This window comes from Camelus dromedarius, chromosome 12 (assembly GCF_036321535.1).
Source record: "Camelus dromedarius isolate mCamDro1 chromosome 12, mCamDro1.pat, whole genome shotgun sequence".
Classification (NCBI taxonomy): Eukaryota; Metazoa; Chordata; class Mammalia; order Artiodactyla; family Camelidae; genus Camelus; species Camelus dromedarius.
Window position 1 is genome coordinate 40,008,839 of NC_087447.1, and position 27,886 is coordinate 40,036,724.

Sequence of the window (27,886 nt, forward strand, 5' to 3'; positions counted from 1 at the left end):
GTAAAAACAAAGCTAAAAACATTTATGTACATGAATTTACATTGAAAAAGCTTGGTCCCATAACTGAATATATAGTATGATTCTCACTATTAAAATATTAGCTATATGAACAATGAGAGAGAAGTATTAATGTTTGCCTTAATACTTAACATTTTTCTAAATTTTTTCTTATAAGCATGTGTGACTTCTGTAACCAGGGGAATTACAGCTACAGTACAATTTGAATTGAGCAGTGCTATTTCAGTGCCCACTACACTTACTACGATGCACCCTTAGGCAGCCTCAAGGAGACAGCGCCTTTCTTTACCATCTCACCTGCTTCACGATAAGAACTGTGTTCTTGGCATTTCCTCCAGACCTCTCCTCTCCCAGCCCATTTTTTTGTGTCCTATTCTGCCTTTTGCCCTTTCCTTCACTTCCTCATATAAAAATCCCATTAGATGGGCAAGGCAGTGACTTATTATCCCTGTTTTATAAATGAGGAAACTGAGGCTGAGAGGGTCTGAGTGGTTTGTACAAAGATACCCAGCTGGTAGTTGACACAGCCCAAATTCCTGTCTTCGTAAATTGGAAAACCAGGCACACGTGAGTGATGTTCATTACTGCTCCCATATGGACTGTGTGACAACCATGTCAATTACGTTAGGAGGTGTTCTCACCAGCCTTCCACTGCCTTCCTCGGTGACTTCAGACGATGGCTCATTAAGCTCCAGAAGAGATGAGGATGGCCAGGGTCAGGTGCCAGGACCACAATGGCTCTGGGTTTGGCCACACGTCCAACACCCAGGCCAGGGTCTCAGATGACTCAAGCTCCACAGCTGGAAGTGAGTGGGGCCACCCGCACTGCCCCATATGGGGCCAAATTCAGTGCCTTCTTTCCAGTCTCCACCTAATTATTGGCACAAGGCCCTGGCCAGTTGCCATCCCGTGCCCACGAGGGATGGCTCCACTGCAGAAGATTTAAGCTACAAAAGCAACTCCAACTGCCAGCAGCATCAAGCTCTTGGACTGGGCTCTAACACAAAGGGCTTTCCCTCTTCCCTCCTCCTGGCCTGCTGAGACTGAGTGTGCTCTTGAATCCCTTTAGGATTGGACCCTTTCCCGGGGACCCTGACACACCCTCATTGGCATCCCCAGAGAACAGAGTCTGCACGTACCAACATCCCTGCAACAAATGGGCTGATCTCTCCAAATTAAGAACCTCTAAGCCTGGAGCCCCCAGAATATCCTGCTGTCATCTGCAAACCCAAGACTCAAAGGAGATTCAGACTGGGATACTACTCGGTGTTTGCTAAACAAATGAATAAACACTACGCACAGGCCATAACTGAGGTCCTGGCCAGCCCCCTATCTAAGCATTTCCCAATGATTAAAAAAAAAGAAAAAAAAAAAGAGCCATATTAAATGGTGAGCCAGCTAGACAGCTGCCTGGGGTCCAAGTTTATAAGAAATGCTAAAATTTCTTTTAAAATCCCAGAATAAATTGAAAACACGGTACCAGTTAACTCAGGTTTCCACATACTGCTTCTTCCAATACTGATAAAGTAGAATTGGTCCCCTCTGTCCAAGAAAATAGCACACTTGGTGGGAGGGGGAAAAAAGCACAGCCCTCTTGGAAAACTGTTCTGGATGAAGAGGTTTGCACTGCCAAATGTGCAAGTTACGAGGTGTACCTAGAGGCCACACCACCAACCCTAAAACCTGCCAGCTGACGGGAGCCTGAAGTCAGTAGGTCCAGGTCTGCTGAAATTTATAAACCAAACTAACCTGAGCCCTTAGACCTGTTTAGTGGGAGTAAGTGACATCTTTGAGTAACTCACTTTAAACTTCTTTTTTGTATTTTCCAAGATGTTGCTTAGTTCAGAAAATCACACAAAATAAACATGTGTATTCCCTTGTTTTGAAGACAAAGAAACAGGCTTTCTAGCTATATTTAGATAAATACCAGTTTCTCCCCATCCCCACTACATAAATGTTGAACATATACTTCAAGTATATGGCCTAATACTGTCTGGGTCCCACATCAGAATCCCACAAGCCACGGCTGAAATGCTCAGCGCACTGGCTGGGTGCTGGGAAGGCGAGGGGGCCTCCCACCTTCGGCATGTGAGAGCATGACCGTCAGCCCCCGAGGGTTGTGTGTGTCCCATCGCCCACTAGGGGACCAATCCAGGCACCTGTTCCCCATCCTGGTGACCTGAAAACCAAACACTCAGGCTGCTCAGAGCAAAACTGGGAAAGCAAGAGGATTCCTCCTTCCCCTCCCCTTGCCATTATGATTAATAGAAAAGGTAGGGGAGGGAGAGGAGGAGAGTAAAGGAGAAGGCAGAGTAGAGCAGTGGTTTCACAATGAAGCCTTGAAGAGGGGTGGGGGCTGGGAGGAGAGAGAGAGAGGGATGGGGTGGAAACTGAGAACAGTGGACAAGATCTCAGAGCTGTTCCCCCCTGCCAGCCTCTGTGGGGAGGGAGGGAGGCAGCCTAGACACGTGCTGGCAGGGTTGATGACACGTGCTTTAGTACAAAGATTTAATGGGCAGAGCTAACCACGGCTTACAGAGCAGGGTTGAGAAATACCTTCTCTGCTGTGCCAAGTACATTACAGAAAAGTTACCATCAGCCTCAGAAAATGCATTCAGGTTTCTGGGACCGAGTCAAGGTCCAGAATGGAGACTCAACAACTGAATCACAAAATTAGAAAGGTGTTAAACCTGCAGATAGAGGGCCAGATCCAGGAGAAGAATGAGCTCCTTCTTATGTATATATGTGCATAGAGTCTGCAACGAAGCACAACATACACAGCCCTTTGGTCCCTTTGAAACTGTGAGGAAGGGAAACAGCTGATGGCTTCATGTTTACTGAGCGCTTATTACGTCCCAGGCAGTGCTGCAGGTGCCTGCCATGTGTTAACTCACTATATTTCCCCCAGCACAAGAAATGTTCTAGCAGTATCTCCTTTGCAGAGAGAGAGAAAGCTGAAGCACAACGAGGTTAAGTAATTTTCAGTTTTCCAAAGGTGACACTGAGAGTAAGCAAGAGCAATCCTACAGAACTTCTTGGGACCAAAGAGAAAAAGGAAGTTAATTACACAGTATTCATGAAAATTAGTCAACAGGTACTGAGCCCTTACCATTTGTGCTACCCATTTGCTGCTCCAAATCCACTCTCCGCCACAGTTGGGTTTGGCTGCTGGATGAGATCAGGATGTTTCGTCCCTGCCTCCCTCCCTGCAAGGCCCTGTTTTGCGTCTATAGCTCCAGCTTTCTCCCTAGCTGCTGCTCAATACCCTGCCCCTGCCCCTTAAGCCTTAAGGGCAGTCAGTAACAGTTCCAAGCCATCGTCGGCCCTGGGGTGCCCCGCCATCCTGGGTTTCTTCAACCCCCTCACATCTTTGTAAAGGGACCTTCAATTGCTCCAAAGAGGATGCCAACTGTTCTCTGCCAGGATCTCAACCGATACATGACCGTCTGAGCACGTTACATGCATTTTTAATCCCCACATCAACCCTAGTAGGTGAAATATCCTCACTCTATAGGTGGAGAATTTGAGAATTCTGATGGGTTGACTAACTGCCCAGGCACACAGCTAATTAAGTGGCAAAATCTAGATTTGACACAGGCCTCCACTCTCCTTAACCACTGCCATGACATTGACCCTCTAAGCTAAGTTATATAAAATGTCGTCGCTTTCTGGGCTGTCTAGATTGTTCTGTTTTAGTAAGAGGAAGAAACATTTTTAGGGCCATTAAACACTTGACCTGTGATCATGGTTTCCCAAGCCTATTGCTCCCCAAAGGTTCCTGGTCTACCACCAAACATAAAAGAGCATTGATGATGAATAACTGCATTCCAAAAATCAATCTTATAAAGTAGGGGCTATCCCATTTCACACACCAGCCCATAATTCAGTACAACAGCTTCCAAAGATTCATGATCAATGTCAACATCAAGGCTACTGAAGCTGGGCTGGCCTCCAGCATTTTCCATTGTATGTTGTGTGCTGCAAAATACCTGTTTTGCAAGAGGTTAGTAGATGCTTTTTGAAAAGTAGAATCCTATAGGCAAAAAAAAAAAGTTTTGGAAACACTGTATCCTCTATGTCACTTGCCCTTGCTTTGGAAATTCAGAGAGGATAACAAGCCTTGATATGCAACAAAAGAAGATCCTTTTACCTAGCTTTTCCCAAACTAATTTGAACATAGTGCACTTTTTAGGGGGTGGGTGCTTATTAATAGCTTTCCTAAGTATGAAATTAGATAACTTCCATTCTAAATTCCCATAATATCCACATATTTTAGCAAGTTATACTTATTTGCCTATACAGTAACTATAGGTTCCAATGAAGGTCTTTTGCATTGCTTAAAAATATCTACCAACCCTGGGAGGGGGCCGCAGGCTTGTTAAGGTGGGAATCAACTGCAATGGAATATTCTGGTCACATCACCATTGCTACATCTCTCATTGGCATACACTTTGAAAGGGTACCCTTTGGGGCATACTGAGAAATCATTGCCTTACTGACAAATATCTCTTGATGTTAATAAAGAGCAAACAGCTCTCAACAAATAGCTTTAAGGGAACTACAGGTCAACATTTACTGCCAGACCCCAGCCTGTACCGCTGCTCAGGCCTCACTTTGCCTACATGGCTGGTGCAGCACACAGGGGTACGGTTAAATGTTTGTGTTCAGGCCTCTAGGATTTTCTAAAATCATCCAGATTTCAAAACTTCTTCCTACATTTCCCATAATTAACAAAAATACGTCAGAAATTCCAGTGAATCAGTTTCAAAATTGATTAATTCAAGCTGGCTTGCAATACTTACAAAAGAGACACAGATCTCACTCTCACACTCACACACACACACACACACACAGGAAAAGAAAAAGAAGAAAAAAGAGAGAAAAAATATTTCTGAGGAAATAATTGGAAATACTCAAGAAACGTCCCTGTCTTAAGTCTGTTGGGCTGCTATTACAAAATGCCATTGACTAGGTGGCTTGTAGATAACAGACATGTATTTCTCATGGTTCTCAGAAGCTGGAAGTGTAAGATCAAGGCCCCAGCATGTTTGTGTCTGGTGAGGGCCTGCCTCGAGGCTCATAGCCGGCTCCTTCTCACTGTGTCCTCACACAGTGGAAGGGGGCAGGGGCTCTCTCTGGGGCCTCTGTTATAGAGGCATTAATCTCCCCCACATCACCTCCCAAAGGCCCCACCTCCTAACACCATCACTTGGGGATCAGGATCTCAACATATGAATTTCAGAGGGAACACATTCAATTCAGATCCTAACAGTCCCGTACACTGGCTACATTACTGATGTGTATGTAGCATTTGCTATGAATTCAGTTGGGTTATTCTAAAGATGAGAACCATCATGATCACACAAAGCCATCCCCCCATTCTAGCAGCAGAGAAAAGGGTTCTTCAAGGACCTAGAAAATAGAGATACTGTACATCAGTAAGTACAGACTTTATGTACAGATTTACTTGGCTTCCAATTCAAAGTACTTTGAAATCTGTTCAAAGCAATAAAATTTTATTCTAGTGAGCAACTGAGTATAAAGCAAAAGAGGAAATATTAAACGGCTACATGCATGGAAAATGTTCAACCTCACCAGTAATCAAAGAAATTAAAAATAATTAAGGCTGTTCCCATTAATTAAATTATAATAATGAATGCAGAAAAGGATGGAGTTAAGCTGACACTCTCACAGACCACTGCTGGGAGCATATATTGGCATACCCCTTTTAGGAAGTAACCTGGTAATAACTATCAAGACATTTAAAAGGTTTCATATTGTTTGATCCAGTAATTCTATTCTGGGAAATCTACCCTATGGAAATAACATTAAATATGGGAAAGCAATTATACTAAAACTGTTTGCCATCATATTTTTATCATGGCAAATAACTGGAAACATACTAGACTCCATGATAGCAGACACATGTTGGTAATCTATGCTACATCTTCCAGATGGAATATTACTATTACCATATCATATTCCTTAAAGATCATACTCAAGAATTATTCACAGTAACATTGTAACAGGAAATGTAGTGAGAAAAAGAAATGTGTAGAGACTAAAAATAAACAAAAAACCAGAAGAATACTGGAAATAAACATGCTAAAATGGAAACAGTGTCTGTCAAAGTCACTGCAATTTAGAGTGTGAGTCACAGATCAGTACCAGTCTGTGAACTGTGTTACCTGTTTATCAAGAAAATAATTTTAAAGTGTGCATTTAGAAACTTTTAGCAATTTGATATTGCTGCAACATCCATGTGTACGTTCCATGGAATTGTCAGTTGAACAGGGTACAGACCAGCTCGAGTGCTGTCAAACTGGAATGGACACCTTCAGGCTACAGCACAGCAGTCGCACACAGTAGGAAATCACAGTCCACAAAGGATTGGAAATAAAAAACCCTTCATCTAGACTAATGGTTTAGGTGGCAGCAACGTAGATAAATACTTTTATCTTCCTCTTCTGTATTTTCCAAAACTTTTTATAACACTATATTGCTATTACAAGAAAAATCAACATTTTTTTTTAAATGCTAGCAAAAAGAAGGGTGGACGGTATAGCTCAGTGGTAGAGTGTGTGCTTAGCATGCACAAGTTCAATCTCCAGTACTTCCATTAAAAAATACATAAACCTAATTACCTCCCTGCAAAACAAAACAAAAACCAAATAAATGCAAGTAAAAAGAGTTAAATAAATGTCACTTGACTGTTATATCTTTGGAAAATGTTCCTATAGAAATAGACAAACATATACTGAGAGGCAGGAGGACACAGTGGTTAGAAAAACAGATTCTAGAGCTGACAATCTGGGTTTGAACCCCAGCTCCACTGCTTCAACATTTACTAGCCATGGGCTAGATGCTCAACCTCTCTGGGCCTCGGTTTATTCATGCATAAAATGGGGATAATAGGAGAACCTATCTCAACACTACTCACAGGGTTTGGTAGAATGAGAGTCAGCATACATAAGGCCCTGGGACACACTGAGCTCTCTCTATATATGTTCACTGTTATTATTACAAATCACAGGCAGGGATGAGAGCTACAGCCAAACCACATTTCCCAATTTTTTATTCACAAAATGGGTCAAGAGGAACAGTAGACATAGTAGTAATAATAGCAATTAATATTAAGTGCTTTGTGTGTGCCAAGTTCCAAGCCAAGCCTTTGACAAGAATTAGCTTATTAATTATTAACAACACTAGAGAGTGGTATTAAGTTCTTTTCATCCTTATTCTGCAGAGGGGAAAACTGAGGTTGAGAGAAATGAAGTGACTTGCCCAGTGTCACCAAGCTATTAGATGTGTCTCCCTCCAGGGCACTGAGCTAGGCACAGGACAGGGGTCCCTAGAGGCTAGACTGCGAGCCCCTGGAGAGCAGAAATGCACTGTCTTGTTCCGAGGGGGAGCCAGGCTCACTAGCCTATTCAACGACCAGGCCACAAGAAAAATCCAGGACTTGTTTGCAGCCAAGGCCCTCACCAGGTCCCCTCCACCCCGGCGGCCAGCAAACAGCGGCTGGCCTTCCCCTGCAGCCTGGTGGGGGTGCTGCTCTTAGGGAGTGATCTAAGCCCTAAGGAAGGCAGCTCTTGGAATGTAACGGGAGGACGCAGGGGCTCAGGAGTCATCTCGCTCCGCCTCCTCGCTGCGGTCCTGGACACAATTTATTATCTTCGTCACTGGGTTTCTGCTCCTGGTTGGCTGGGGACTAGTGGAGCAGTCATCCCTAAAAGGAAATCAGTCTGCTAAGAAGTCCCATCTCTCCCTGCCAAAGGGACGGGAGGCAGAAGGAAAAACACTTCCTGGCAGGACCCAGCTGTTTCCGGGCCTGGAGGGATTCAAGGAGGCGGAGAGGCAACCGGGCTTGCGGGACACTCAGCAAGACACAGGGTTCAGACGTCCGCTTGGGGATGCTCTGCTGTGATTTTCTCCCCCAGTGAGAAATCTGGGCCCTCTGCAGCAAAGGGCATCCATTCCAGAAGAGTGTGAGATCTCTACATATTTATCCTGAAAGTTGAAGGAAGAAAACAAAAGTGCTTCCGTCTGAGAACAGGGCGGCAGGCCCAGGAGTGGAGAGACAGTTAAGAACCCATAGGATTTTGCCTTGAAATCCAGAACATTCTGTCTATACCAGAAGTCTAAGAATTTGATGCCTAAAAATGTGTGGCCAAGGGAAAGCATTTCCAATAAAATTACAGTTCAGGATACATTTTCATTTCTACTCTTTTTTCAAGACTGAATTCTTAAGGAGAAGTTAAGAGTTTTAAAATTCAGGTAGGTGTTTTTCTTCCTTGTTTGGTGAGCAATTTGGTAATATCCAACAAAATTCAAACCTAGCAAAATTTTGACACAGCAATGTCACTTCTATGGATTCACTGTACAGATAAACAGGTACAGAATGCCTTCGTTTGCAAGCCTATACAAGGCAACATTGTTTGGAGGAGCGAAATACCACAAAAAATTTAAATGTTCATTGATAGGGAACTGGTTAAATTGAACGACGGCATGTCTAGGCAATGCATAAGAGTGTTTATTAAAAAAGTGGGGCGTGTGAAAGAGACTCAAGATAAATGGGTGTGTGCCAAGTGTAAGCGGAGCACTTGACACCGGTGTTCCAGACGTATGAAAACAGAGAGTGCGTATGCTTGCAAACCTGAGAATTTCCGACACTGTACTATTAGTATAATTAGCATCATCATCGGTTGCACTATTACTGTGAAAGCCTAGGAGTTAGAAAGGAAAGGGGGTCTTACTTTTCAGTTTATATTTCCAGCCTCTTTGATTTTTGTTTTTATCATAAACATTTTTAGCTAGTTTAAGAAAAACAGAAGCAATAATATCATCTGGCTAAACATAAGAGGTACGTTCCATGAGAGCAAAGGAGCGGGTCTTTCTCTACAGCCTTGACAATATCTGCCAGAGACTCATATTTAGAGAATGCCTACTGAGGGCCAGGCCCTGTCTAAACACTTTGCAAGTACTAATTCCTTTCATTCTCAAGACAACTCTGTGAGGTGGGTACTAACTAGTAATATCCCATTTTGCAGATGAGGAAGCTGGGGCTCAGAGAGAACTTCCCAGGTCACACAGCCAGTGTGTGGTGGGGCCAGATGGGCTCCAGAGCCCAGAAACCACCCTACCAGGCTGCCTCTCGATAAACACTTGTTGAACAAATGAACAAACTAGAAAAGCTGCCAACACCTTTAAGGCCAGAGAAACTGTAAATCAAACAGTTACTATTATTACTGTTTTATTCATTATTGTTAATTATTATTATTGGTGAATGAAAAATAAACAGTATTCAGAAAAGCCAGAGCAACACTATATACAGCAACAGCCAAGACATGGAAGCAACCTAAATGTCCATTGACAGATGACTGGATAAAGAAGTTGTGGTATATTTATAAAACGGAATACTACTCAGCCATAAAAAATAAAATAATGCCATTTGCAGCAACATGGATGGACCTGGAGGTCATCATTTTAAGTGAAGTAAGCCAGAAAGAGAAAGAAAAATACCATATGATATCACTTATATGTGGAATCTAAAAAAAGAAAAGAAAAAAAGAGAACACTAATGAACTCATCTACAATACAGAAACAGATTCACAGACATAGTAAACAATCTTATGGTTACTAGGGTGAAGGGGGTGGGAAGGGATAAATTCAGGAGTTTGAGATTTGCAAATGATAACCACTACATATAAAAATAGGTAAAAAACAAATATATTCTGTATAGCACAGGAAACTATATTCAATATCTTGTAATAACCTTTAATGGAAAAGAATATGAAAACAAATATACGTATGTGTATATATATGCATGACTGGGACATTGTGCTGTACACCAGAAATTGATACATTATAAATGACTATACTTCAATTTAAAAAAAAAAAAGAAAAGCCAGGTGTTTCAGAGTGGGAAAAGCACTGGATTTAAGAATGAAGAAGGCTGATTCCAAACCCTGCTCTACCACTTAGTAACTGAGAGACCCTGGGCAAGTCACTTTGCCTCTCTGAGCCTCAGCTTTCTCACCTGTAAAGTGGACATGACAGGACCTCCCGGGGTTACTGTGAGGATTAAATGTGACAGCGTATATGAAAACACCAATGTGCTTGACATATGTTGGATACACAGAAAAATAGGAAAAGATACAGAGGATGGAATAAACTATTGTCAGGGCATCGCCAAGCAGACCCCCATCTTTTTCAACCTGCTGAGTTTTAACAGTGAACTAAAAAACTTATATTCATATATACTCCAATGATCTGAGGAGGACATCAGGCCTTTTAATTGCTCTGATCCTGACTCCAGAATATTGATTTAGGACATTTAATACCATTTCCAAATACCAGGCTTCATTTGCATTGGGTTGGAAGCCGGGCTGCCGAGCAGTGGCTGTTGATTTTAGGCAGGGGCTTGAGAGGGCCTGCAGCCCACCTTCCTCCTGGCCTGAGGCCAGCCAAGAGCTGGCTTCACCTGGGACTCAGGAGAACTGGCCAGCGGCGAGGAGGCCGCGTCTTTGATGGATTTTCACTGTTTGATTAAAGTGCAGCTGGGGCCAGCCTGAACCTTTCAGCAGGACACTCGTCATGGGTTGCAGAGCCGGCCTGTGCTAAGGCCATTTGGCCAGGGCCAAGCCCACCCTGGCCCAGTCTCCCTTTTGCCCAGGAAGCCTGTGAGTCTGCCTTTTGGAGGCCCCAGGGCTTATTTTCAGAAGCTCAATTCTCCAAGCTCTAAACACTGCCTCCAGGAGCATCTTAGAATCAGAATTCAAAAGGCAGCCAATGGCTCCCAGGGTCCCAGAAGACCTACTTTACACAACATTCCAGGCTGCTCAGCTGTTCTTCAGCAAACACTGGTCAGTGCTCTGAGCCCACCCCCAGCACTTCATTTACCATCCAGGGGGCTTCAGATAGTGCATTAATGTCTGACCCATTAAAGTCTTCTTTACTATAATTATTATGGAAAATTTCAAATAGACCCCAAAGTGGGAGACTAGTTAGTATAAGAATTCTGCATGGACCCATCACCATCCTACAATAATTGGCAACACATGGCCACTTTTTGTCCACTGACACTGCGTGATTTGAAGCAAATCCTAGACATTTGATCATGTCATCTATAAATATTTCAGTATGTATCTTGAAAAGATAAGGACTTTTTTCTTTTTTTTAACACAACCGCAACACCTTCCTCCCACCCTCCAAGTTAACAATGACTCCTTAATGTCATCAAATCTCCTTACAGATTTACACTTCCCTGATTGTCTCCTAAATGACTTATAGGAGTTGATTTGTTTGAAGCAGACTTCAAACAAGGTTCTGGTGGGTTTTGAATTATACCTGCAGTGTGTTTGGCTTTTTCATCTTCTCTCCTCTTCCCTTCAACCCCACCCTAGCTCAGTCATGTGAGGGCGTTGGAAGCCCAGAGACAACACTTACTTACATAGCCTTGGACACATAACCAAGCTCTCTGCTTCAACTTCCTCCCCTGGAAAGTGGGAATAATAAAAGCTCCCTAACTCCTGGGGTAATTGTAAGGGTTAAATGAAATAGAATATGCAAAATGCATAGAGCGGCATCTGGCACAGAGCATACACTCAGTGCTAGCTCTCACTGGTATTATTTTCTGAAAGACAGTGACTTTGACAGAATGCTCAAGCACAGCCATCCAGGCAAGCAAATGCAGTTACAGGTGGGAAGAAAAGTGAGCAAAAACTGGTGCGACCCTCCACATTTTTCTGACCAGACTTTGAGCCACTATTCACAGTGAGGAAGGAGAATGTGCTAGTTTAGAGCCAGTCTCTGGAGCCAAATTGCCAGGGTTCAAATCCCATGTCTTCTAGTTGCTAGCAATAGCAAAAGGATGCAGGCACTTGCCAAAGCTCACTTCCTTTCCCTCTGGGCAGACAATTCAGCTCTGTTTCTCAGCCTCTCTTACATGTAGGTATGGCCCCATAACTGATTTCTGGCCAACGGTAAATGGGCGGAAGTGATATATATCATGTCTACGCCTGGCCCCTAAAAACCTCCCACCGCAGTCTTGTTCTCTTTCTCACCCGTTGGTTGATTGGCAAGGACCCAAAGAACCTGGAGGAAGGCACAGCCATAAGAGGTACGGGGCCTGGATCCCTGCATGACCACATGGAAGGCAATCCAATCAAGAATGATGCCACTGGGTTCTGCCATAAGCAAGAAATACACCGTTACTACATTAAGCTTCTGAGAACGGGGGGCTTATCTGCTACAGCAGCGAGTGTTACCTTAAGTCGTACACCATCCTTGACCTTGGGCAAGTTACCTGGTCTCTCTGTTCCTCAACTTCTCATCCGTAAAGGGGCAAAGATGCAAATAATACTAACAACTATTTCATGGAATTGAGAAGATTAAATAAGTTAATACACATAAAGCATCTACCACGTTGCTTGGCCCGTAACAGCACAAGCGCTCGCCCCGACGCACTCACGTAATTATTGTCACTGTTGTGCTAATACTATTATTTAAAAGGAATGGTATATCACCAAGAATTTCTACATTTTACTTAGATGTACAAGTTTTAAATCTTTGCTTTTTTTCTGGTATAATTTTTAATAATTTGGGGCTAAAATTGTACTCCAGCCAAACAATTTCCAATTTAATAATGCAAGCTAGTGGTATAACAAGATGATGACAATTTGCTTCACAGGAAATATTTCAGGAACAGTCATTCTGCAAAATGAAGATCACCTAGTACAAGATGCAGCACATCTCAGGTGCTCCCAGCCAACGTTAAAAAAAAAAAAAAAAAAAAAAAAAGGAGGACGAAACTTCCTCAGCGTGCACCTTTCCAGGGAAGCAGGCAGGGCTCTCATCACGCTCAGAACTGAGGACAGACCCAGTCCTGAGTTCCATGGACTTTAAAAAGCCAAAGTGCCCAAGAAAACCTATAAATGGCCGAAAAGCACATAAGAGGTTCAATACCATTAGCCATCAGAGAAATGCAAATGAGAAATACACTCTGCACTCACTGGAAGGGCCAAAATCAAAAAGACAGAAAATAACAAGTGTTGTGAGGGTGTGGAGACACTGGATCCCTCATACACTGCTGGTGGAAGGTAAAACGGTGCAGCCTAGCAGTCCTTCCAAATGCTAAGCAAAGCTACCGTACGACCCAGCGATGCCACTCCTAGGTATATCCCCAAGAGAAGTGCAAACATATGTCCACACAAAAACTTGCACCTGAAAATTGACAGCCATATTATTCATAACAGCCAAAAAGTACAAACCGTCCAAATGTCCATCAACCAATGAACAAATGAACAAAATCTGGTCATCTATGTAATAGGATATTTCACAGTCAAAAAAAGGAATGAAGTACTGATACATGCTGTGACTTGGGTGGACTTCGAAAATATTACAAACTGGAAAAAGCCAGCCACAAAAGACCACATATCACAGGATTCCATGTATATGAAATGCCCAGGATCGGCAGATCTAGAGAGACAGAACATACTGATGGTTACTTGGGGGAGTGATTACTAACGGCACAGAGTTTCTCCTGGGACTGACGAGAATGCTGTAAAGTTGATTGGATTGATGGTTGTATAACTTTTAATATACTAAAAACCGCTGATTGATACCCTCCAAATGGGTGAACTGTATCTCAATAAAGCTGCAATATTAAAAAAAAATCTACTCCTCCATATGGATCAGGTACCTCTCCTCTGGACTCCAGCTGCCATCAGAAACCAGAGCGTGTTCCCACCTCATCAGAAGCCTTTGAGAATTATGTGCCCTGTGTTAAAATCCAGGTCCACTTCTGTGTGCCAGTGACAATGCCATGACACACACATGCTAATGAGTCTGAAGCTCAGATGAGAGGCCAAGGCTAGAGGTGCAGCTTGAGGAGTCACCAGCACATCCAGGTAGGAGATGAAATGTTATCCACACTCCCATGAAAACTGACAACCTAACACAGCTGTCCAACCCCAGAGATACAAGCAAGGTGTTTTTTTGGTTTTGTTGTTATTTTTCCCACATAAGAGCAGAAGCTAGACCATGAATCACACCACCCAGAACCAGCAATACTGAAAGGACTAGGTAGCTGGGAGCCCAAATTACTTAAATTGATGTCATGTCATTCGAAAAGCTCACATTCAAGTCTTACAGCCTGAACGACAATCAATTCACGGCCCTGGACTTCTGTTTCCCACCTGCTCCAACACCAATTTAAGCAATTCTGAACTTTGATCTCCACGGCAGAATGTCTCAGATTTATTGAAGTGTCAGGTCCCAATTGTGCTAACACCCGCCCCTGGCAGGGCCATTACAAGGTGTGAAATCTGGGTGTCTCATACCCCAGGCAAGTTCAGCACAGTGACAATCAGAAGGAACAAATCAATCTGCCTCTCCCTCGTCATCACGAGAGCTTGGTAATTTACTATAATGACAGGCATGGAGGAAAAGCAGGGAAAGGGATCGTTCTGTCCTTCAGGAACTTGACTATGTGCTGGAGGGGCTTCTGAGCCTTGCAACGCTCAGCTAAGAGGCATCTGCTACTCCTCGCAAGAGGCTATTTTAGGACTTGTCCGCATCCTGAGCTGCTTTAAAATGGCGTATGTTACCCTTCTGTGTTTTGCAAACATCAAAACTGTCAGTTCCTGCTGCCCCTGTTTCTCCCAACTGTCATTATTAACTACCTGTCATCTGCAGGTCTGTCCCTCAAGGCTGGAAGCCCTGGAGAGCTCAGCCTTCTGGTAAATCAGAAAACCCCTCCGCACTGAGAGGGAAGTTTATTTCCAAGCCTGGGGTGCAGGGGAGGATGAGCCTTGGCAGCCTCCCCACCTACCTCCACTCTGGGGGCCAGTGAATCCCGAGTTCACACTGAGACTGTAGCCGGCTCCTGCCTCACCTCCTCAGTTAGAGTCCTGACCTTCCTGCTAAGTTCTGCCAGCTCCTGAATGACAGACCCTGAATCTCACACCCTACAGGGACTTGGACGAGCCTCCCAGATTCAGGACTCTCCCAACAGATGCCAGGAATCTCTGCACCCTCACCTTGGTGCCCAACGCAACAGACCAGGAGTCCAGGAGTGCCCTTGCCACCTAAACTGGGTGACTGCGGTTGTAGACCCTCTTCCTGAACTCCTTCCTCATTCCCCCTCCCCACAGGAAGCATTTCCCCTCCCAGCATGCCCCACAGCCAAAGTCACCAAGACTTTGTTGACCAAGACAAAAACTGCTTTAGGAATAATTGTTTTGAATTGAAAAGTCAATGTAATACTGCAATTGGCAGATTAATTATTCTACTGGTGAATGTTTCCTGGAAAGAAACGAGCACAGAGCTTATGATCAGGAGCCCTGTGCCCTGGGTTTATGTCCCTGAGGGAGCAGACACAGGCTGGTGGGCTTGTCCATTTATAGTCCAACATCATCATCCCCAGGAGCCCTCCTGCATCATTCCCAGTCCTCAGTGTCAGGTTGTGCTTTTCATAGCATACAAGAGGGGAGTTGCCTCTGGATTTTAAGAGTGATAAGGGAATGAGTGAAGAGAATGGGATATGACTCAACGATGAAATAAATGCCCATGACATCACTCCCAGGGAAGGCGTCTGACTCCACGAGTGACTCCCCAGAAATACTCCCTGGGGTGCTGGGTGTGATCATTACATGCTCCAACTGGCTCCGATCCATTCTTAGGAGATGTAACGGGACACCTGACTACTGCCTCCTGTGCAGGGTGAGGAAACTGAGCCCTGGAGGCATCAGCCCAGCCCACTCTGTCAAAATCCAACCTGAACCTCAGAAAGCTTCCAAATCCTGTCCCTTCTCTTGTCGACCTGGGTGGAGGGGGGCAGTGAGGAGGTTCCTTTGGCTTCAAGATCCAGCTTAAAAGCACCATGTCTCCTAGGGGGTCCTTCAACCCTGTGACCCAAATTTGTCTGCTATAGCATTCAGCCCAGTGTCTTGAAATTCCCTCCCATTTGTCTGTGGTTACCAAGTTGCGGGGTGAGTCCAAGAATTTAGAGATTAGGAGGTAGGAGGAGTTGATCAAGAGAAGGAAGGACTTCTTGACCAAACCTCTCCTGGGTCTCACATGGGCCTGATGAGAACTCAGAGTAGGACAGAGGGTGGTAGCTGTGACTTCCAGCGAAATTTCAAGTATGACTATTTGGCCAAACCTTGGGTCCTGTTAGGAGGAGGAGCACTGTGGGTGACAATCAGGCCATAAAAGGATGGAAGAATGGCCATGAGAGGCTGTTCTGAAATAAAGACCAGCCTGTACTGGAGCTTACTTGTGCACATGTTACTGGCCAGGCTGGAAATCTGTGCTCCCCCGACACATCACCCTCCCATCCCACCTCAGGTACCTGGTCCTACCAGGACTAGAAACTTTCAGCCTAACAATGTTGGTTTTACTTTCAAACAACTTACTAGGAAGACCACCTGGACCCCAAAGTAGTCATTTCTCCTGGTTATTAGTTATAAACTATTGATGGTAAGCAAGCCAACTGTCACCCTTTTGTCCTATAGTTGTACTTCTGGTGCTATATCAAGAAACAAAAAAACAAAAAACAATATTAAAAAAAAAACTTTAGGCATTATTTCTAGAAAAATTAAAAAGAGCACCAAAAGAAATGGCTAAGTAAACAACAGGACTGCACTCAATGGAATATTATTCACCAATAAAAATTACATTTAATAAAATCTGTAACATGAAAAATATTTACATTATAATAAATAAAAATATAGAATTTGTATCTATATAGTATCTATGATACACTTATAATTATAAAAATTTAAAAGTTAAAACAAAGAAAAAGTATAGAAAAAATTAACCAAAATTCTAGTAGTGATTGCTGCTGGGAGATGGAATATTGTATGATTGTTTTTTATTCCTATTTTCCCATAAATCCCAAAGCATGGATTAATTTTATAATGGGGAAGAAAAAACATCTTATATTTGAAAAGTCAGGTGCTAAGTGATTTGGTTTACTCTTCCTTCCCCCAAGAGAGTGTGCAATAGTTAAGAATATTTCTGTTTAAACTGATTAAGTTCACTGCGTCTTCCATCCATGGCCTAACATTTTCCTAAGGCTGGATTGCAGGGAAGAGGGAAGCCAATGACACTAATCCCAGAGTTGGTTTTTCTAAGGCTGTGGCAGGTGAGTACTTTCAGCGCAAACAGAATTATCACCCAGTAAGTGCCAGTAGAACCAGATTGTAGGTGAGGGGCACTATGACCCAACACCATGCAGACGTTGGTCCCAGGCCTGGACAAAGAGGCAGCAGCCATGACCAGGAGCGAGGCGAGCTCCATGAAGCCATGGCATCCGCCATCCTCTCCTTTGGGAGGTTCTTTTTCTTGCTGGGCTGACGTCAGGGGAGCGGCAGTGGCGGAGCTCCTTTGCCGAAAAGCAAGGATAGGGGTGCGGCTCTGGCTGATCTTCAGATTTCCTTAGTTCTGCACTTAGTAAGTGAAGCTGAGATGGGCAAGAAGGGATAGGACACGGGGAACAGGGCCGGCTCTGGGGAATTAAAAGGATCCTGTATCTCTCTTGCAGAGTTTCGGTCTGCACATTTCCCTTGTCTCCCCCAAGCCTTGCAAGTAGGCTCCTTCACCTCGGTCCTTCTTCGTCTCAGCACGTTAGCATGAGTATGCGCAATGCCACTTTCACAAAGCAAGCTTTTCGGGACGCAAAGAACGCTGGCCTAGTCACTGCCCTTGACCAGTGGGCCTCCCTCCCTGCAGGCTCGCTGCTGTCGCTGCACCGTCAGTGCCCACAGATTCCAGGACCCCGCCTCTGGTCTGGGGGCCTTTGTGTGTCTGTCAAATAACAGAGCTAAGTGATGATGTCTTGGCACAAAGGGTAGAGAAACAGGGCCAGAAACGGAGGCCTGGATGGAATCAGGGCACCGGAAGAGTCATCCAAGTTTTGAGCAGAGTTTGAAGTAACCTGGGGACTCCCCCACAGTGGGAATAAGATGCTCACTGATGGTTCAGGCAGTTGGTTAAGAACCACTTTGCGGAGCACCTGTTAGGTACCCGGTGCGGTACCAGGCACCTGGGATACTATGTGAGCAGGACACACACAGCTCCTGCCCTCCTGAGTCTAAGGGAAGACTAAAAAGAAGGCACGCGGCCTCCTTGCCCTGGGGGCCCCGGATTTCCTACTGACTGCAGGCTACAGAACATATTGAAAATGTAACAGCATGTTTACATCTTTTTAAAAAAAAAACTATTTCATTTTTATTTTATTCTGTAAAGTATTTCGTAAAGCCTTTTATTATTAAAATTGTTGTAGCACCTTCCCCAATCGTGTTCTCTTTTCCATGACCATCAGTGGAGATTTTAGATGCTGACCAACGTTTACACGAGGATTTCATCTCTCCTCCTGTGCTAATGGCTAAAACATAATTATGAACAGCGCTTACAACCACGTGGAGATATTCCATGAGACAAGGAGACCGATTCCTAACATGGGGGTGTCCTTGGGCCGCGGCCCGCTTATCCTGGTTTCCATCTCCTCCTCCCAACACAGAGGTGCCTTCATTAGTGGAGGAAAGAAAGAAGTCTTTGTGATGATGTCATTCCCAGACCACCCTACACAGACAATAAAACTGAATTTGAGAGCAGCCTGGTGAAATGAGAGCTCAGAAGTCATTGAACACCAGAGCTGCAAGGGCTCCAAAAGGTTAGTTAGCCTAATCCCCTGACGTCAGAAATGGGCAAAGGGGAAGAGGCTTGTCTGAGATCACACAGCCAGTTAGCCGGGGGGGGGGGGGGGGGTGCTATTTTCACCAAGGTAGATGCAGGGAAATTCATTCCATAGAAATGCCGATATCACTGCGTGTTAAATACTATGCCAGGCAGGAGGGGCACAGGAGGAGAACCCTCGTCACAGTGTGACACACACAGCCACAGGGCTGCAACGCCGTGTGGCCGGGGCGTACAGACAGGGCAGTGTGGGACCACAGAGAAGGAAGCGTCTCACTCTCCTAGGGGAGCTACAGGAGGCATCAAGCAGAAGAGGGTATCTGAGTTGGGTCTTAACGACTGAATAGGAATTTGCTGTATAGAGAAGGGAAAAAGGTCATTCTAGAAATATGGAACAGCATGCATAAAGGTGAAAACACGTAGAAGAACATGGAGTGTTTAGGGAATGAAGAGCAGTTTCCTGTGGCTAAAATGAAGGCTTCCTGACAGGGGAATAAGGGAGACTAGACCAGAAGAGCAGACCACGGAGCAGCTGTGAAGGACCTGAATGCCGGGCTGAGAAGTAAGAGAATGGCACATTGGCAAAAGGATGAAGAGTGGACTGAACTAAAAAGGATCAGAGACAGGGAGACAAGGGGGGTGGATACTGCAATATTTCAGGTGGAAAATAAAGATGCTAAAATTTAATAAAATAAACAATCAAAGAAGACAAAGCACACTTATGAGGCCTGAATGAAGGCAGCAATATTCAGGTGGCGGAATTAGCAGGACTTCGTGAGAGATGACTGGCTGTGGGGATGAGACGGAGCAGGGGCTGGCAAAGTGCTGCCCACGGCCGTATCCAGCCCACCACCCCTCTTTGTACAGCCCCAGCACTACGAATGGTTTTCACGCTTTTTAAGTGACTGAAAAAGAACAAAAGAGTATTTTGTGAGATATGAAAATTATGTGAAATTCAAATTTCAGGGTCCATAACTACAGTGTTATTGGAATACAGCCACGCTTGTTCATTTACCTATCGTCTGTGGCAGCAAGGGCAGAGCCGGGCAGAGGGCAGGGGGCCAGGGAAGTCTAACACGTTGACTGTCCGCCCTGTGAAACAGCGGGTGACTGCGACACTTCCACCTTAAGCAGCTGGTGGGATGGTGCAAGAGTAAAAGCAGATTCAGGCAAGTGGGACAAATAATAATTCCGTTTCGGGCATGCTGAGTTTGAGGGTCCTATGACACATCTGGAAGACAGCGGAAAGATGTTTCTGGATACAGATGAAGGATCTGGATTTGAGAGATGGACTGTGGAACCATCAATGGGTAGGTGGTCACCGAAGTCACGGGAGTAGATGAAATAATCCCCAAAGGGGAAAAAAACGGCGTGGGGGGGGGCAGAGCAGGACCTGGCGAAACACTACTGAGGGGTAAACACATGAGAAAAGCCTACAAAGGAGTCTGAAAGCAATAGAGACACAGGGAACAATTCAGTGTGGGTAAAGTCAAGGGAGAAGAGAATTTTAAGGAAAAGAAAGCTGAATAATTCAAATGCTACCAAAAGCCCAAGTGGAATGAGGATTGAAAAGGCCACAGTGGATTTGGGAGACCTTGGCCAGTGAAGCGTAAATCGTGGTGAGAGAATAAATTCTTCAATCGACTTCCTAGACTCTACACTCTCCCAGTTTCCCTCCAATCACACTGGCCACTCCTTTCTAGCCTCTCTCTCACCGGTCCCTCCTCATCTCCCAACTTCTAATTATTTATTTGGGGGGAGGGGTAATCAGGTTTACTTATTTATTTTTATTTTTTAATGAAGGTACTGGGGATTGAACCCAGGTCCTCATGCACACTAAGCATGCGTTCTACCACTGAGCTATACCCTCCCCCACCATCTCCCAATTTCTAAATGTTGGAAAGCCCTTGAATGTTTTCTATATTCTATGCTCCCTTCCATGATGATCCTAGTCAGTCTCATGGCTTTAAATACACCTACACACCGAGAGGTGTCCAGCCCAGACCCCTCCCCTGAACTAGACTCCTAGAACCAACTGCAAGTTCAACACGGCCCCAGGGAAGTCCAGGAGGCACCTCTAACCAAACAGGTCCAAAACAGAGTCCTGCTTTTTCTCTCCAAACCACCTCTTCCTACAGAATTTTCCACTGCAGTTAAAATAAGATTCATCTTCCCAGTTGTTCAAACCCAAACCCAGGAGTCATCTTGATTGTACTCTCTCATCTTCCATCCAATCTTTCAATAAATCCTATCCTCTGTGCCTTCAAACTATATCTAGAATTGAACACTCAACCCTCCACTGCTACCGCTGAACTCCAGACCACCAGCATCTCTCACCTGGTGCATCAGTGGGCTCCTACCTCCTCTCCCTGCTTCCACCCCACCCCCTCAGTCTCTTACCACCATCAGCGAAATCCTGTTAAAACAGAAGCAAGGTCATGTTATTCCTTAGCACAAACATTCCAAAACCCTCCCATATCACTCACTGTATATTGTTCATTTTTAAAAGAAAACTCCTGAACATTGATTCTTTAAAATCACTGCACTGAACGAGCAAAGGACAAGAGGGGGATTGCACAATTTTAAAAATGTTCTAATATTCTGCTTATGCTTACACTATTTCTATTTTCTCTTCATGTAAAACAAGGCGCATGCCATGAGATTTATTTAGGCACAAAAAAGGACATGAAGAAATACATTCGTACACTGCTTATTCAAGAATGGGGATCAGGTTTTAAGGAGTGTTAAAAAATTAAATAAACAAACAGTCCCAAGTTATAGTCACCCGCTTCCAGGACAGTAAACCAAGAATTCATTGTACTTTCATGCCCTATCCCAGCACCTAGCACTGTGCCTGGCACGTAGCAGGTACTCAAATAACCGGTGACAGAATGGGAAGAGGAGGTCAGGATGTAACTAGGGAATGAGAAAGGGGAAGCCAGTACAGAACACTCTTTCAAGGCTCTGGTGAGCAGCTTAAGAGGAAACCAGCACTGGGAGATTATCTACAAATGGGAGAGACTCAAGCATATTTGCAGATGTTAGGGGGACAGAGCAGCATAGAGAAGGCTGGGGAAATGAGCAAAAGGGTGTCTGGCTATGCCATGTCTGGGAAGAAGAGGAATTGAATGGCCTCCTGGGAGAAGGGACCTCCTTGGAAGAGACTAAGACTGGGAGGGAAGAAAAAGACAGGTGTAGATATGGGTGGGACTGGGGGAGGGTGATGGTGAAGAAAATTTAATTTAATAACCTGGCACTTAATTTTCTATCTGAAGGTCTGAGGAAGAGCTTGAGTGATAAGGGTTTAAACAAAGCACTTTGGAAAATGAGAATGCAAGCTGATCAGGAGAGGAGGATTGCTCAGCAGTGCTAAGGCTTCTGCTCACTCTACAAATCATAAATCTATTACAGAGTTTGAGGATTTTCCCCAGTGACAATGGACAGTCAACAAGAACCAAAATGGTACACTTCGGGACCAGACAAAATGTAAAGCTCTCAGGGGTAATAAAAAAAGTGGGTAAAATATAGGAACAACCATTGCCATGGGCCTAATTTAGGGCAACTTCAGCAGGCAGATACAACTCAAGATGGTGTTCCTGGTAAAACCAAGTCCCAAGGACAGATCTGGAGGAAGAAAGGTGGAAAGTGCCCCTTTGATAAGTAGATTCTGAAAGGCGAGCTTAAGAACCCACACAAGAGGGCCTCATACAGCACTGAGGAGGACTGGAAACCCAAAGAGAGAAGATCCACAGAGAAAAATAAAATCTCCCTGTCTACAACTCCTGAGAATGGGCCCAGACACTTTTAAATGCGGAAACGAGACATCTTGGGAAACAGGACGATTGTCTGACTTGCAAAGAAAGGTCCCTAATTTCTAAACAGACCCAAATAGTGCTACATGAGTTTTATACAGTCAGTACTAAGCTATTGACAGAACCTGTGGAATCTTCTTGCAGTCCATAATGAAAAGACTTTCAAATTTTAAAGACTATTTAAAATTGAGCTGTCAATTTTAATGGCTACCATTATTTGTGCACACTATGCATGTTACATCCTTTGTCTCACTTAAGCCTTACAACCTCCATGTAAGGAAGGAATTTTTATTCCCAGTTTATGGATGAAAAAACAGAGGCTTCAAAGGATTAAGGAGCTTGTCCTAAGTCACAGCAATAAATACAGAGCCAGACATCAAACCCTAAAGTGTCTGGTCCCAAAGACATGTGTCTGACTGTGGGACACAACAGATATCAAACAAATGAACAGGGGTCCTTGGACCCAGGAGAATTCTATGCTGAAGCACTGGGATAATTTGTGGATTGACCAACATCTGTGATCTCGAGGAATCATGAAGGATGGGAGGCTCTAGAACACTAGGGATAATGTGGAAAGAAAGAAGTTTCTGCAAAGCACAGAGCTGTGAGTTTATGCAGGATCCAGAGTAAAGCTTAGCCTTATTGTTACTTAAGTGATTGGTCAGTGGGCCCTTGATAGGGAAAGTACTGATCACTGAGACCCAGCACGTGCTCACCAAGACCAACCCCACGGCCTTGATTCAAAGAACCACCCCGTGCAGCTGGAGCTGGGTGATGGCGGCCCCTTTATGAGAAGCACTTGCTCTCCCATTACCCACTTACATCCTCTAGATTAGCTAATAGGCTGAATGACAGAATCAGGATTTAATAGTTAAGTATAACAAGGATAAAAATAACATCTTACACTTGGTTTCAAAAACCCAACTGAGCAAATCCAAGCTAGGGAAGGGAATGACTTAAGAGCAACAAACATAAAAATGTCTTCGAGGGAGCTGATAACAAGCTCAGTGAGAGATAACAGTGTGATGTAGCTGGCAGAATCAAGAGAAGCAGCTTCAGCTGCATTAATCGAACATGATGTCTATGCTAGAACAAGGGAGGTGACAGCCCTGTTCTAATCTGGACTGGCTGGACCAGACCACTACTGTACTATGTTGACTTCTGGGCAGCTCACGTTGAGAGAGTCTAGTAGTTCTTCTCCATTCCTCCGCACTCCCACTATGATCTACTCTCTGCACTGCTCTGTGCCCTAAGGGAGCGGACCCCTACAGACTGCATCACCAACACTCCCTCGCCCTGCTGACTTCCCACTGGGTCAAGCCAAACGAAAGCACCAGCAAGAGATTCAAGGGCAAGAACAGGAGAGAACACGCAGAGTATCTCTTGTGCCACCATCTCCCTGCTCCATCTCCACATTTTTGACTGGCTCTGTCCCTCTAAACTCCCTGTTCCTGTCAGCAACACCCTCTTCCAGAGCTCCCGCTCTCCATGGGTTCTGGCTTGCTCCCCTCGTCCCTACAGGCCTGGGGATGGTAACGGCTCCCCCACTGCTGGTAGCTCCTAGGTGCCTCAGCATCCCTCTGTGTTCCCTTCACCCTGCCCACATCCCCAGAAATAGTCCCTTTTCTACATTATTTTTTAAATGCCAACTAATTTGACCTTCTGTTTCCTGCAGGGACCCTGACTGCAACTGAAGAGATGGGAGAACAGAGGGCCATGAAGCTCATCTTTGAGGACCAACTATAGAACAGAGGATGTTTGGACAGGTGAAGGGATTCCACAAAACAAGCCAGTCCACTTGGAAAAAGTGCAGAGCCACCATTCCACCTGTTCTCCTGGCTGCATGTATAGTACAGTAGTAGATACAGAGAGATAAAGTAAACTTTTCTAAAGAGTTAGCAAAGTGGGGTGAGTGCTCCTGGAAGGTCAGGAGCTTCAGTAATTGAGTTGCCCTGTCTTAAGCTGGCGAGCCCATACCAGGAATACTGTAGGAAAGTTACAGGGATAGTCTAGGACAGCACTCTCCAAGCCAGGATTTCACAATTTGTTACCAACTGCATACTACTCAGGCATTGGTTTACCAAAATAACCACATAGGGAGAAAACATTATGGGGGGATGTATTTTACTGCTTCTTGCTTCAATATAGAGAAGTCTGGTTCTTTGTGTCAAGTCTGATAATTCTCAACACCGAGTTCTTTTTCATGCTTTAAGATAAATCAGGAAAATGAAACTTACTTTACATCCCAGCATCACAACCAAGTTTCTCTCAAACTACTAAAGAGTCTATGAAAAAAAAAATTTTTAACAAGAAATCTCTACCTACACACCAACCACTAGCCCTTTTTCAGAACTGTCACCATATTATTCAAAACAAAAATCAGGATGCTACATATAACAAATATTGGAGAGGATGTGAGGGAAAGGGAACTCTCATACACTGTTGATGGTAGTGTAAATTGGGGCACTTTGGAAAACAGTATGCCGGTTCCTTAAAAAAACTAAAAATAGAACTACCATATGATCCAGCAATTCCACTCTTGGCTACATATGCGGAAAAGATGAAAACTCTAATTTGAAAAGATCCATGCACCCCAATGTTCACAGCAGCACTATTTACAATAGCCAAGAGGTGGAAGCAACCCAAGTGCCCATCAACAGACAACTGGATTAAAATGTGGAATATTACTCAGCCATAAAAAAGAATGGAATATACCATTTACAGCAACATGGGTGGACCTAGAGAATACTATGCTTAGTGAAATAGGCCAGAAAAAGGCAAATACTAACTAAATCACTTATATGTGGAATCTAAAAAATACAAATGAATGTATATACAAAACAGAAACAGACTCACAGATACAGAAAACAAACTTGTGATTACAAAGGGGAGAGGGACAAATTAAGGGTATAGGATTAACAGATACAAACTACTATATATAAAATAGATAAGCAACAAGGATATGCCGTATGACACAGAGAACTAAACACATTATCTTGTAATTACCTATAATGGAATATATTCTGCAAAAATACTGACTCACTATGATATACACCTGAAACTAACACAATATTGTAAATCAACCATACTTCAATATAAAAAGAAAAAAACCAGGATGCAAAATCTGCCCATGAGACAAAATATTTTACATGTAAACTGTCCTAGAGAAAAATAAGATCTCCTCAATTCACCCTGGTGGGAAAAAGGAAATGGTTTTGCAGGAGCCCTTTAACTCCTGAGTTCACAGAAGGGTCACAGCCAAGGATGCTACTGTGCGTGTGTAGAACTGAGGTTTTCTCCTGGGGTACGAGTTTATCATTTATCACAGAGTGGGGCCACTAGGACAGCCAGCTCTTCACTCATTCATTCAACAAACATTTGGTGTTGATCTACTTATTCATAGAGCCCTGCTGGGCCCGGGGGACCAACAAAAGAACCAGAGGCCAACGCAGCAACCGCACACTTCAGCAGGTCTAGGAAATGATCTGATTTCAAAGACCAATGAAGGCAAAGAGTAAGAGTGACGGCGCCCAGAAAAGTTTCAGCAGAAGACTTGGGAACTGCCAGCCTCTGGCACGGAGAAGGCGGAGACTCGGGGCCTACAGGAGGACGCCGCCTCCGGGCTGGCGGGCCCGGCCGCCTCCTCGGCCCCCGGCCCAGCGCGGTCGTCGCCTGGGCCCGGGCCCGGGCCGCCCCACCCGATAGCCGCGGGGACCCGAGAGGGCAGAGCCGGGACGACCCCGAGCAGGGCGGCGGCGAGGCCCGGCCCCGCGCGACGTCCCCGGGCAGCGCGCGCCCGCGCCTCCCCCCGCCGTCCTGGACGCCGGGCACCCGCGACGCGCTCCCGCCCGGCGTGGGGAGCCCCGGCCCCCTCGGCCCCGGGCCCTGCCGTCCGCCGGTCTGGGCCGCACTCACCTTCCTTGGCTTTCTTCCTCCGGGCCAGAGTCCCTCCGAGTTTCCCCAAGAAGGAGTCATCTTTCTTCCGGGACGGGGGCGACTTGGGAGTGGGGGACTTGGGGACAGACGGCGACTTCTGCGGGGAGGTGGCCATGGCGGCGGAGCGGGCAGCCGCGCGCGGGCCGGTCAGGACGCGGAGCTGGCGCTGGGCGGACGCGGCGGGCGCGGCGGGACTGAGGCTGCGGCTTTCCAAACGGAAGCGGAATTATTCCAAGCATTTGAGGCAACTCACGCTCGCCTTTCCCTTCCCTCTCTCCCTCCCTCGCGCCGCCCTCCGCCCTGCAAGGAGCTGCGCGCTCGGGGCCCGCGCCCCGCTGCTGCCCGGAATAGGGAGGATGCCCCAAATCTGCCCCTTGCAGGACATGCGGCCTTGTCTGCTTATGAGTGTGTGACCCTCCCGCCTGGGAGCCCTGGAGCCTGGAGGCCACACTTCTCCCGGCTTTGCACCCGGCGCAGTTCCTCGCCCCCGCCCCGGGTTTCGGTGATTGCTGAATCGAACTCACCTGCTGCTCTGTCTTCGGCTGTCTTGGCCCGGCTGCTTGGTGAGGAGCTCCCTCTTCGCCTGCATTTCTAACTATACAGTTACTAGGCCCGTGTCTTGTGCCCACGAAAGAGTGAGGAAGCTGGGGAAGAAATTATTATAGTGAACCAAAATACCTTCGGGCCCCACCAGCTGGGCACATCCAGCTGTTCCTGCACTTACCCGTGACTGTCAGCCTCCTCTTCACCCTCATCTAAGACGAAGTTTTGAAGTTCATGAGTGCAGGGCCAAGACCTATTCCTAGAGACATCCCTGTTTCTAGCAGTTCAATGGCTTGCACAAAGGAGGGTCCCAAGTGTAGGTGGAAACGTGAAGGGGAAGGTAGGAGACCATGGGCTCCTGTGAGACACTCACTCCCTTGCAACTAATCTTACATAAAAGCAACAAAGTGACAACCAGACTCATATGGGATAACGGGAGCGGCACAAACCCATGGCAAGGACTCATGCTGGAAATTAATAAAAGGCACTTTTTAAGGTGCTTGGCCACTTGAGATTCTCGGCTTTCCTGGCGTCTTTCTGTCTCTTTCACATACCCTCACACAACTCCGTGGCAAGTGTGTTGTCTCCAAGTAGCCACAGCTGATGGACCCTGGGTGATCACCTGACCCAAAGGGACCAAATGCTTGACTAGAGAGTAGCCAATTAGATCACCTCCATCAAGAATCTGAACTAAGCTAGAGACTGTTATCAGAAGTTGATCACTTAGTGGAGATGGGGGGACTGACAGCTCAGTGGTAGGCACAAATGAGGTCCTGGGTTCTATCCACAGTACCTCCATTAAAAACAAAAAGAGGTTGAGCACTTAGTGATGACCATGCTGACTCAAGGGGGTGAGGGAGCTCATTTTTAGCCAC

At 45.3% G+C, this 27,886-nt stretch overlaps 1 protein-coding gene and 1 non-coding gene across 2 annotated transcripts in view; both read right to left on the bottom strand.

Annotated features, from left to right (window-relative positions):
* Nucleotides 1-26,684, bottom strand: part of PARVA (parvin alpha) — a 145,805-nt gene extending 119,121 nt beyond the window's left edge. The window contains exon 1 of the mRNA XM_031460014.2: nt 26,448-26,684. Coding sequence (XP_031315874.1) covers nt 26,448-26,583 — 136 coding nt within the window. The 5' untranslated portion in view covers nt 26,584-26,684. The remainder of the gene's footprint in view (nt 1-26,447) is intronic.
* TRNAT-AGU (transfer RNA threonine (anticodon AGU)) lies at nt 20,519-20,590 on the bottom strand. The gene has a single exon. It is a non-coding gene; the product is annotated as a tRNA-Thr (tRNA).
* Nucleotides 26,685-27,886: the final 1,202 nt, after the last annotated feature.